This window comes from Plectropomus leopardus, chromosome 6 (assembly GCF_026936395.1).
Source record: "Plectropomus leopardus strain MGB_pleo_1.0 chromosome 6, ASM2693639v1, whole genome shotgun sequence".
Classification (NCBI taxonomy): Eukaryota; Metazoa; Chordata; class Actinopteri; order Perciformes; family Serranidae; genus Plectropomus; species Plectropomus leopardus.
In genome coordinates this window covers 1,999,719-2,012,071 of record NC_142181.1, presented here as the reverse complement: position 1 = coordinate 2,012,071, position 12,353 = coordinate 1,999,719, and the positions used below count along the sequence as shown (strand labels likewise).

The window sequence follows — 12,353 nt, the reverse complement described above, 5'->3', positions numbered from 1 at the left end:
TCTTCTTTGGATTCTGATTGCATTGTATTTTGAAAAAACAAAACAAAAAAACATCAAGCCAATTTGTTCAGGTTTCAAAGAGTTAAGAGCGAGAGCATGGGGAGAGAGTGATGAGGCATACGCGGCGGGTAAAGGTCACTCTCTCTCGCTCTGAGGGGGCTCGGGGAGGAAATAAACAGCGATCAGTGTAGCATGAGAGAGGCAGAGCAACAGCCAGCTTTAATTGAGCTCTCACTTTCACATTCCTGTCAGCCCCCCAGCTGTTTCCACTGCTGGAGACAAACATATGGAGAGCTCTGCAGCACCAGTACAATACACACTACAGGGAGACTGCAGAGGAGTTTATTACGTATGAGCGCTCCTCGCTCACAAATCACTATGATGTCACATATTGCAGGACACATAACCGTGGGAGCTAATCTAACAAGTAAAAATTAATCCGACAAAATCTTTAATTCACTGTAAAGTATCTTGCAATGGCCTTTATTCACCTAAACTGCAGAAAGAAACAGGCCTGTCTTTGACACTGACTTATTCTGGTGGATGTAATTCCTTTAAAAGTACTAATACCACACTGTGATAGTACTCTGTTACAAGGAAAAGTCCTGCATCTAAAATATTACTGAAGTAAAAGTATAATCAGGAAAAAATCGAAGTAAAAAAAAAGCTAAAAAAATAAAACACCCGACACCCCTAAAACTTAGAATTATAAATAAATAAAGAAGAGAAAACACCCAACAAACTCCAGATTATTTTTTAATATATACAAAATGCTGAGGAAAAAAAAAAAATTTAATATATATATTTTTTTCATGGTTGGATGTGTATGTTTTGCATCCTGGTGTCTCGCTCTTGTTACGTTTTGTGGAGCAGGAAGCCCACCCCCCAAACTGACATTTTAAACAGAAAATAATAGATAATAATGAACATAATATAAATACATAAACCAATAAAAATATGTAAAATATTATTTCAAAAATGGACATGGAAAAATAATACATTTTTACATTACATCAGGGGTTTCATGAAATAGGTTTTTGTAATAATCTATTTTTTATTTTTTTAGTTTGTCTGTTTGTGGATAAATAATTTCTCTATACACAACACCAAAAAAATAACAATTTAAAAATATGTATTATTTGTATAATCATATCAGCTTTTTTCTCTTCCAGCTTTATTTAACAAAAAATATCTACAAAAAAAGAAAAAACAAGAACACAAACATACACGAGAGCATTAAAAAAATGACATTCTGCACAGAAAAAAATTTATAATAATTAACACAATGTCAATACATAAACTAATGAAAATTTTTAAATATTATTTTTTAAAAAAGGACATTTTCACATTACCATCACCATTATCAGGGGTTTCACAAAATAGGTATTTGTTATAATCTAAAAATGTGTTGTTTTTTGTTATTTATGAGAGTGAGAGAGAAAAGTGTGAACTATATTTTATCAAGAAAAGACTGAAAGATGGGTGTGAACCTCTATTTTGTGGATAATGAATTTTCTCCATTAAAATAATAAAAAAAAACTTAATTTAAAAAAATGTATTACTTGTATAATCATAGAAGCGTTTTTTTCTTTTTCTCCCAGCTTTATTTAACAAAAATATGTACAAAATAAGACAGACAAACAAGAACACAAACATACATGAGAGCATTAAAAGAAATTCAAAAAATGACATTCTACACAGAATAAATGCGTACGTAATAAATAATAATGAACAGAAAATCAATGCGTAAACCAATAAAAATTTGAAAAACATTAATTGAAAAAGGACAAAATAATACATTTTCACATTACATCAAGGGTTTCACGGAATTTGCATTTTTTGTTATTTTGTTTCTTCGTCGATAAAGCAACAACATAATTAATAATTAACAATAATTTAAAAATATGTATTTCTTGTATCATCACAGACGGTAAATGTGGGCGGGTTGCGCTGAGCTGACGTCAGTGTTGTTGGTCGGTGACGGCGGAGGAGGGACCACAGACCGGACTGATCCCACGTGTGACGGAGCGCTGCATTCCCGGCTCGCTGACACCGTAGCTCCGCTCCATCCGCCGACCTTCCGTCCGTGTGGATCCGGTTAGTCACTGCCTGCAGCTGGCTCAGATATGGACGGAGACGGGAGCCAAAGCACGTCTGGAAGCCCGGCTGATCCGCAGCACGACCCGGGGTAAGCTCCGCAGCCCGTCGGGAGAAACAAGTGAAATCTGTCACACATTTCATTTGTTATTTTTAAATTTGCAGCTTGACTCCGCACTGCCGGCTCCACCGCCTTCCGGGTCCCGCCAGCTACACCTTTTTTTTTGGATATATTATCAAACAGGCCTGCCCCCTTTTTGCAGTGTAGACGCTTGGCTGGCCCCCGATATGCTGTGGAAAGAACACACGCCAAACTTCGTTTAGAAAGCTCAGAGTTAAGCGCTGGCACTCTTGGTGGGAAAAGTACACGGGTCTAAGAAGTGTGATTAATAATTTGCACAAATTTAAAGATAGCTCCGGTAAAATCGGCATGTTGTTTCCCCCGATTAATCTCACTTGATTTCAGTAAAACACACTAAAAATGTATTTACTTCACTCTGGCGTTTATCACCCGCCAAACTGTTTTTGTGGAAGAAGGCGACGATTCTCCAACAGATTAACTAAATTTAAAAGTTTATGAAAGATGTTATCTTATAAGGTGTATGCCGAATTAAAGACCATGGTCGTAGCAACAGTCAGCAACCGAAATTTTCTTTCTATCGTGTATGTAAGTCCTCCAAGAAGCCAGCGAGTTTTAACCGTCAGATGTTTGAGCGGAGTTTGGCATGACTCCTGGTCCACAGCGGGCAGAGGGGAGCGTATCGCGGCTGCTGCTAGCTCTGCCTCGGGGACGGCTGTCGGGCTGCCTCGCCGCCGCAAAGCCTCTGTTTTTGTCCCCAGCATTTCTAAATCTCTCTGAGCAGGCAGGTAGTTAGCGTAACATCAAAATGGCCGATTTGAAATTTAACTTGTGTTGCTTCTTTTCTTTTTTTTTTTTCCTCGGCAGGAAAATGTTTATCGGTGGCCTCAGCTGGCAAACTTCACCAGGTAAGAACCGCGTCTCGAGCTGTGTGTGTGTGTGTGTGTGTGTGTGTGTGTGTGTGTGCGTGTGTATGCGCGCGCGTGCACAAGGTTATTTTGATATCAAGTCCTCCATTTGACCCCTGTGTAACACATCCACTGCTGACTACACGTGCATCTTATCCCTTTAAAAGTCCTCACCAAGGAGAAAGCCCTGGATAAAAAATAATCTTCCTCTTCTCTTTTTAATGTTCTTTGGGCTATAATAACAAGACTATTTTTTTACATGCCATATATATACTTATAGCCTTCTACCAGATGGTTGAGAGGGCTGTTCATGGCAATGGTAAAACACGGAAAGAAATAAAAATTGCAAATTTGTTAGTAAATCAACATATATGAGTTTATGACCTTGGCATTAGTAGTATTACCAGAACTAATATTATTACCACACATATTTACCATTACAGGACTTTGAAAACATCTCAGAAATGGTGAAAAAATTCACACTGATATAATTTCTTTTACCAAATATATAATGGAATAACATTAAAGATATGGTTTTGAAAATTGTGTTTTTTGTCTCAGCATCACTACTTTCACCATAAAAGGCCATCTCAACTGTTTGGTAAAACATAATTTTAGACAGTAAAAAATCATACTTTTCACCGTTTATATAACGGACAACACTAAATGTATCATTTAACTACAATATATAATCATTAGTTCATTTTTGTCTGAGCAAATTGTCAGTCTTAGTTTCATTATCTTAGCCTCACGGTACCATAGAAGGCCAAATCAACCGTTTGGTAGAGCATTTATTTATTTTTTTAATAATTTGATTTGTATATAAATATTTTTGAATGAAGTTACTTAAGTCAGACCTCTGAAACATGTTAAATAAATATTTTTCATTAAGATATAGTGACTGAAAATATGCTCTACCAAACAGCTGAGCGGGACATTTAAGGGCTATTTAACGAGGAAATTAAGAATCAAAAGCTATAACCCTCTCTCTTTATGTTTTTTTTCTTCACAGACAGCCTTAGAGATTATTTTAGTAAATTCGGGGAAATCCGAGAATGTATGGTGATGAGAGACCCAACGACCAAACGCTCCAGGTAAATAAACGTTTATATTCCCACAGCTGGAAAATAAACTGATCTGTTTTTTTGAGTGATATTAACGCTGTGCAGCCATTTAACTGGATTTGCTTGAATTAAAGCGTAATGCAGTTTGCGCAAAACTTAAGCGATATTTTCGAAATTTTGATAAAACACAATGTTGAGATGACTGCGTTTCCAATTACCGACGTTATGCGACTAAATAAAGTCCGCACACTAGTGCATGCTCCCACAAAGATTTATTCGATTACCTTCACACGTGTGACATCCATAAAGTCTCTTCACCGCCACCCGGTGCTGCACATCAAAGTGAAAAAATGTGTTTCCATTGTGAAATATGGCTTTTTCGAATCACCTGAAATACCACCTCAAGTGAGAGTAAAAACTTTTTTGTGATAAATGAGTTTTTTTCTAAATTGACGTATTTCCATTTGGCGTATTTTGTATTCGCAGTTTCACTTTCTGCGATTTGAGGGTTACTGGAAACCCGCCTTTTGTGACGTGAAGAATGAAAACTGAAGTCTGACTGATCTCATGCTGTAAATGTGACGTGCTGTCGTGTTGTTTCTCCGCAGGGGCTTCGGCTTCATCACTTTCGCAGATGCTGCCAGCGTAGATAAAGTCTTAGCACAGCCGCACCACGAGTTAGACTCCAAAATGGTACGTTCACCTTTTTTTAAAAATCTGATTTCGCGACAGACACCGACACGTTTTGACTCTGTTAGTGAAAAGATTTTACTGAGCAATAAAATACAAAAACATAAAGGACACAGATTGACAATGAAAGAGTAAAGAGATAAAATATCAAAGGTGAAATTAATTACAAACTGATTTAAAAAATATAAAATAAAAAATCCCATTAAAAATAACAAAAAGGGCAGACAAGAAGATAAAAATAAAATTTAAATGATTTAGAAATCAAGTTTTAAATGAGTTTGAAGTCATCTCTGGGTGATGTAAGCAATGTAAAAAAAAAAGAAACGTTTTTAGCTTTGACTTAAAAGTGTTGAGAGTCGGGCTCGTCTAAAATCCTCTGGGAGGTTATTCCAGGTCGGTGCTGTGATAGATGGTATATCATTTCATTATTTTTAAACATTTTTTAAAATTTTATTTTAAAACTTTACTGCTACCTTTTCATTTACCTTTTATTTATTATTTAGAGTATTTTATTAATTTATAAAAACAACAACAACTATTATTATTATAAATATATTATTTTGATTTTGATTTTTAGTTTTAATATTGGGCCGCCAAATAGCTTGCCTGCAGTAAAGCACTAAAATATCATAATTAAGGAAATACCAGAGGCATACAAATTAGTAATAGTAATAATAATACTGATATTAAATGATAACAATAATAATAATAATTATTATTATTATTGTGTGTGTGTTGAGTGTTTGTAGTTTTATTGTATGAAGCACTTTGTGTTACAGTTTTGCAGTTTTATATTTTTTTGTTTCTCGGTCTCCAGGTGTTTTTTCTACTTTAGTTCAGTCCTCCCTTTTGGTCTTTTTTTTTTGTTTTAATGCTGCGTTCGAGTGATGTTGGGATTTCAGAGTTTCCATGTTGGGGAGTTGTTCCTCCATGTTCATTACCTGATAATGTTAGTGATGCAAAAAGTACAATATTTCCCTCTGAAGTGTTGTCGAGTAGAAGAAAAAGTAGCTTGAGATTAATATACTCACATAACTGAAAAGTTCACCAAAAGTACTGTACTTGAGTAAATGTACTTGATTACAGTTCAGCTCTGGTCAGCAGAGAGATGCACAGTAACTGAAATTACAGTCATTGGGATCAATGTGCACCCAGTATGGAAGTATTTCTTTGGCATTGAAATTTAATAATCCAGTCATTATAATTACTCTAAAACATCATCTAAATTTGATCAAATGATATTCATGCATTTTTTAAGTGTTCCTCAAATATAAAACTTATTTTTCCTCTATTTGCACAATAATTTGTGGCCTGTGAAAGGGAGATGTTTTTCTCCTATCTCGGTCAGAGACAGACAACTTTAAGCAAAAATAAGAAAACACGATGAATCCCAAAAACCAGTGGGTACTAACGAACAAAAATACGAGCAAAAATAAGAGAAAATCTGTCTGTATATTGTTTGTTTCTTGCACGAGGCCCAGTGCGTGGTGTTCGAATCCAGCACAGCGAGGTGTGACGGCTGCTCCCCCCACGTGGATCAGTTGTGGTGAAACACGGGGGGATCGAGGTAATTTGTGCGTGTGCAGGGCGAGTTGAATAAAGTAGGTCAGCCTGGGTGACGGCTGAGGAAGCCTCTGACAGCTGCTTCAACACGCGCAGTGAAATAAGCTCTGTGATTCTGGCTGCGGCTGCACTGGGCTGTGTTATGTTTCAGGAGAAGAGACGGAGGGGAGTGTGTGTGAGAGACTTACCTGCAAATCCCAGTCTGATATGCACTGACCTCCACTTTGATGTCTTACTTTAATACGACAGTTAATCCTGACATGGCTTCTGTCGGAAACATGGGGAGAGGGCGACAAGCAACTTAACATGGCCCCCAAATGATCAAAAATTAGTAAAAAATTACAAGAAAATGACCAAAAAATAAATGAATAAAAATAAAAAAATCTATATTTTTTTTCTTTTTTTCTGTAACATCATTTTAAATATAGAATTGGAATAATTATAAACGTCACTTTCTGGACCATTCTCCCCCTAGTGTTTTTAATTATATCTAATTATTAATAATCATAATGATTATAATGACTATTTTTTAACACATATAAAAATAAATGTTTATAAAAGTAGATGTTTTTGTTTTTAACAGACAAAGCAAAGGCAGGAACTGAGGCAATAAAAAAAATGAACAACAAGCATGGTAAAGAACAGTCAAACAAAAAGGCAAAAACAAAATGCAAACAAAAAAATCGACAAGAATAAATACAAGGAATGAAAGTGCGAAAACTGATAGATCTGGAAAGGCAGTTAAAGTAACAAATGTATGAAGTGCAAGAAAATATAAGAAAAAAACAAAAAAGAAGTTATGACTGTATTCTTGTGATATTATAAGTTTATTCTCGTAATATTACAGCTTTATTCTTTAAAAATTATAACTTTTTTCCTCATAAAATTATGAGTTTATTCTCATAATATTCCGAAGTAATTGTCCTAAAATTCTTACTTTTTTCTCATACAATACAACTTTATTATCCTAATATTATGAGTTTATCAGGAAATTATGACTTTATTCTTGTAATACTGTGACTTTATTCTCAAAATCTATCGTTTTTTAAAAAAATTTTCCTAATCCTGATGTTCGAGTGCATGCTCGATGAAGGCATGAAACGGTAGCTGGTATCACAGCACGACGCAGAAGTACGTAACTGCTGAGATTGAATATATTCTGACTTGGATCAGCCGAAGTTAGCGTGCTGTTATTTGATTTTAATGGAAACCTGCCAGCCAATGAGCAGTGAGCGTTTCCCGTGGCCGTGGTTTATTCTGCTCTCTAACCCTGGAGGGTGATGAGGTGAGTGGAGCGCTCTCAGCTGGTGAACAGAGGATGATAGTGAGCGAAAACACTGATGCTGTAAACTCTCAGACGCTCCTGCAGGTCAACACGTCTTTCATATCCACAGTGAAGGTGAAGCCGGTAGCAGCAGACTGAAACATATTCTCTCTTCGTCCAGAAAACACGTCGATATGACAAACATAAGATAGACGTCTTTTCTGGACGTCATATAGATGATAGAAATAATAATACATTTTATTTATAGAGCGCTTTTCACAATACTCAAAGAGGCTTAACAGGAGGGGTTTGTGGAGTGAGTTTCAGAGGGTGGGGGGTCCGGCGCTTGGTCCTGAGAGGGGTGGAGAGGAGGTGGGCATCTGAAGAGTGGAGGTTATGGGAGGGAGTGTACGGGTGAAGCAGGTCAGCGAGGTTGTGGAGGGCTTTGAAACAGTTTGTACTGGATGTGGTAAGAGATGTGGATCCAGTGGAGGTTCAGGAGGATGTGGGACGATGTGGATCCAGTGGAGGTTCAGGAGGGTGTGGAGCGATGTGGATTCAGTGGAGGTTCAGGAGGATGTAGATCCAGTGGAGGTTCAGGAGGATGTGGGGCGATGTGGATTCAGTGGAGGTTCAGGAGGATGTGGGGCGATGTGGATTCAGTGGAGGTTCGGGAGGATGTGGGGCGATGTGGATTCAGTAGAGGTTCAGGAGGATGTGGGGCGATGTGGATTCAGTAGAGGTTCAGGAGGATGTGGGGCGATGTGGATTCAGTGGAGGTTCAGGAGGATGTGGGGCGATGTGGATTCAGTAGAGGTTCAGGAGGATGTGGGGTGATGTGGATCCAGGACTTTGATTCAGGAGTCGGGCAGCAGAGTTTTGAATATATTAAAGATAATTTAGAGCTTTGGAATCGAAGAGGATGCTGTTGCTGTGATCTAGGCGGGAAGGCGTGAAAACGAGAGAGACGGGCGATGTTACGGAGGAGGAAGAGCGCGGTTTTGATGATTGGATTAATGCGGGGTTCAAAGGTGAAGTTTTGGTCGAATCTCGCGCTGAGGTTGCGGATGTGAGAGGAGGAAAACAGGGCGGAGTTATCAATGGTGACCCGGAAGTGAGGGGAGAAAGTTTGTCTGCATCCAGAGTTTAGTTTCGGTGAGAGTGATGTGGGTTTGAGTGGAGATGTAAAGTTGTATATCATCGGCGTAAGAGTGGAAGTGGAGGCCATGGCGACGGATGATGTCACTGAGGGGGAGGAGGTGAAGGATGAGCAGGACGCGACCAAGCACCAGATGTCATAGATGCCTTTTCTGGACCTTTGCAGGAAATTTCGTATTACGTTTGTAGTAGGCAACTGCTGTTACGTTTATGGGAAATTTATTACGTTTGTGGGATTATTACAGAAAAGGCTTCAGATTTGGATTACGTTTGTGGTTTGTTACGTTTGTGGGCGTTACAAGGATCTTTCCTCCTCCGTCGTCCTGCCGACAGTTTTTCTTTTTCTCCTGCTGTGACCGACTAGTGTTTCCTTAAGTTTAACAAGCAGGCTGAACACGACGTTAATTAGCCCTTTTGTCTGTGTAATTTGTAAATCATTGCAGCTTTACTGACCCCCCTCCCTCCACTTAAGAAGAGATTAGATGTGATGTGAAACGCTCCTGTGATTGGGCAAAGCTAAATTGCTAGTAGCTCTAAATGTTATTAGCCATCTTTAATGGGAACAGTGATTAACTAAACAGAGAAGAGGAGAAAAACACACACACACACACACACACACACACACACAGAGCCGGCAGCATGGTGATGGTAGAAGAACGGTTTTTTTCTCACTGTTTGGAACAAATTAAAAAAAAAACACACATTTACAGTCATTTGAAGTCATTCATTTTGAAAAATGCACAATAGTGAATTAATACGCTGATATGTTTTGATTATTCTCCTCTCAGAGTAAAATCTGTATTTTAGATCTAAGAAACAAGGTTACAGTTAGGTTTCTCCTTTAAAGGGATAGTTCACCCAAAAATAAAAACCTCAGTCATTATTTACTCCCCCTGGTGAAGTTTTATAGTCCTCAAAATGCTGCTGGAGGTTCACGGGAAAAAAAGGCGTTGTACTCATCTCCAAAACAATTGAATCAAATGTTAAAAAAATACATAATAAAACCACAAAATGTCTCCAAACTGCTCGTCCGGAGTAATCCAAGTATCCTGAAGCCCCGACGTGCCAAGTTGTTTTGAAAAACCTCACTGGCGTCATGTTTTTAGCCTTGTAGCCGTTAGCTCCTAGTGTGTGTGCTGCAAGACAAACTAATTTTATCTGTGATCATTAAAATAAAATGCTGATACAGATAATCGGCAAAATGCCAAATATCGGCCCCAATATCGGCCAGGCTCTTATGTCAGACAGACGTTTAATTTTGTTTGGAACGAAAATCAGGTTGAAAACATTTTAAATGTCTGACAACGCTAAAATTTAACGTTGTGTGGACGTACATTAGACATTTGCGGTTTTTCAGAAAAATATAATACAACAGATACACATACAAACAAAATGCACATAAACAAAAACACAACCAAGACACAAACAGAGCAAAACAACAGTTAAAAACACACACAACTCACACGATTCTTAGGTCGCAGTTATGTTAAGTGATATTAAATTGTTTAAATACACTACTTCATGTTCTCAAGCGTCCATATATCTTGGTTGGTGACTTTAAAATTAAAATGTCTGTATGAATTTATTAGCGTAACCAGTGTGCGGCTGTTGGTATTTCGGTGTTTTTCCAGGCTGTTGCAGTACAGTATTTAGCCTGAAGTGAGCATAGATTAACAATCTTTTTTTCTTGTATCTGAAAGATTGAGTTCAGGTGGAAAAAGTCCAAGGATAAATGGAGATAATATCAGATGTAGTTTGTGTGACCTTTTCGGCTCCAAAGACAGTGAAATGTGCCTTCTTCTAGACCGAATTTAAAACACAGATCAGAAAAGTTATTATCAAAGCCATGTAACAGGGAGGGGTTATATAGGTTATATATGCACGCATAATCAATTTAAGATGCATCAACTTGAAACGATTGTTAATAGTCTGACTTTTCTTTAAAATGATCTAAAGTTTATATAAATTGGAAACCTGGCTGTGGCCTTAAAGATGGTCTGGTATGGGTCTGCAAGGAGCCTGTTTTAGTGCCTTTGAAGTGAAGCTCCTTTGCTGTACGTTCTTAAAAAAGTGTTTTGGAGAAATACTGTACTTTCTTTGCAAATCATTAACGCTATAGAGCAGGTCATTTTCATTATACAACTCCATCATTCTGCTGATCTGTCTGCCCACAATCTGGAGAAAATCTATGGTTTCCCCATATCGGCGTAAAGCCTGATATATCTGACACTGTTTAAGAGTGCTTTTATTTTGTACCAAACGTATTCCTTTTGTTGTGACATAAAAATACAGGCTTGCACTTAAAGGTGTCATTATTAATTCTTTGGAGAGTTTCTTTCCTCTTGCTATTAATCATTTTTCCAGTATTTTTCCCCTCTCTGTGTCTGTGTTTGCTGACTCATTGTTATGCGTTTTCCCTCCTGCAGATTGACCCCAAAGTTGCCTTTCCTAGACGTGCTCAGCCCAAGGTAAGAGCGCTCCTCTCCTCCATGCTGTGCAGAGATGCACTGTCACCTATTTTTTAAACTGCCGCTGCCGTCAGGATGAGGTGGTTTTTTGGTTTTATAAATTCACAGTCGTGTAGAATGGATCACAGACGGTGTGAGAAAACAGATCTGAATGCAGCAAACACACAGAAGATGCAGCAATTTTGGTTAAAAGTGCTTCTGTTCTGCTGGAGCTGAAACTCAGGGGACTGTGAAGATGTGACGCAGTTTGATTAGACGTGTATTTACTGCATGAACACATCCGGTAATTCACTTGTTTTGTTTTTTTGTCCCTGAGGACGCTGCGTGATTGATTGTTGAATTTCTGAATCGCTCAGAGGACGCTGGTGTCTCTTTGGTAGTTGAGCTTTTAGAGCGAGCTGTCTTATTTAGGAAGTTTACTCTCTGTCAGATGGGATGTTGACAACCAGCGTGGGGCCTTTTCTTGCTCAGCTGTTGTTGTTTTTTTGTCTGCTTGAAATACACATTTAACCCTTTGAAACCTGAGCAAATTGTCTGCATGTGGAAGAAGGCAATGGGAAACATAAGAAGAAATGAGCCCAAAAAATGGCAGAAATTAGTCAAAAGTACAAGAAAATTGTAAACAAACAAAGAAATTACAGGAAAAAAAAAGAAAAATCTGCTTTATAATAATCCTGTAAAAAGGGAAAGACCCAAATATCTGCAAGAAGTTTGTAAAAAGTTGCAAAAATAAGCAAAAAAAAAGGAAACCTAAAAAGGAAAAGCTGCTTTAAGCATAATAATTCTTTAAAGAAGAAATTACCCAAATATTTGCAAGAAAATAGTGGTACAAAAATTGACTTTAAGACTAAAAAAATTAATTAAATAAAATGGGAGACACAAAAAAACAAGGAAATTAACTGAAAAAAATGAATTCTGTAAATTAGAAATTACCCAAATATTTGTAAGAAATGTGTAAAATGTAAAAAAAAACTTACATTAGAGGAAAGTAAAAGAAAACAAAAAACAAACAAGGTTGTTTCTCATAGTTCTTTAAAGAAGAAATGACCCAAATATTACAAT

General features: G+C 37.5%; 1 protein-coding gene across 8 annotated transcripts in view; it reads left to right on the top strand.

Annotated features, from left to right (window-relative positions):
- Nucleotides 1-1,739: 1,739 nt before the first annotated feature.
- The window catches only part of LOC121943362 (RNA-binding protein Musashi homolog 2-like), a 133,689-nt gene continuing 123,075 nt past the window's right edge, over nt 1,740-12,353 (top strand). For 2 of the 8 annotated variants that reach the window (XM_088078479.1, XM_088078474.1), the window contains exons 1-5: nt 1,740-2,188; nt 3,044-3,084; nt 4,097-4,178; nt 4,757-4,841; nt 11,250-11,291. In XM_088078479.1, coding sequence (XP_087934605.1) covers nt 2,127-2,188; nt 3,044-3,084; nt 4,097-4,178; nt 4,757-4,841; nt 11,250-11,291 — 312 coding nt within the window. In that variant the 5' untranslated portion in view covers nt 1,740-2,126. The remainder of the gene's footprint in view (nt 2,189-3,043; nt 3,085-4,096; nt 4,179-4,756; nt 4,842-11,249; nt 11,292-12,353) is intronic. The other 6 variants (XM_088078480.1, XM_088078475.1, XM_088078481.1 and 3 more) reach the window with 4 other exon arrangements.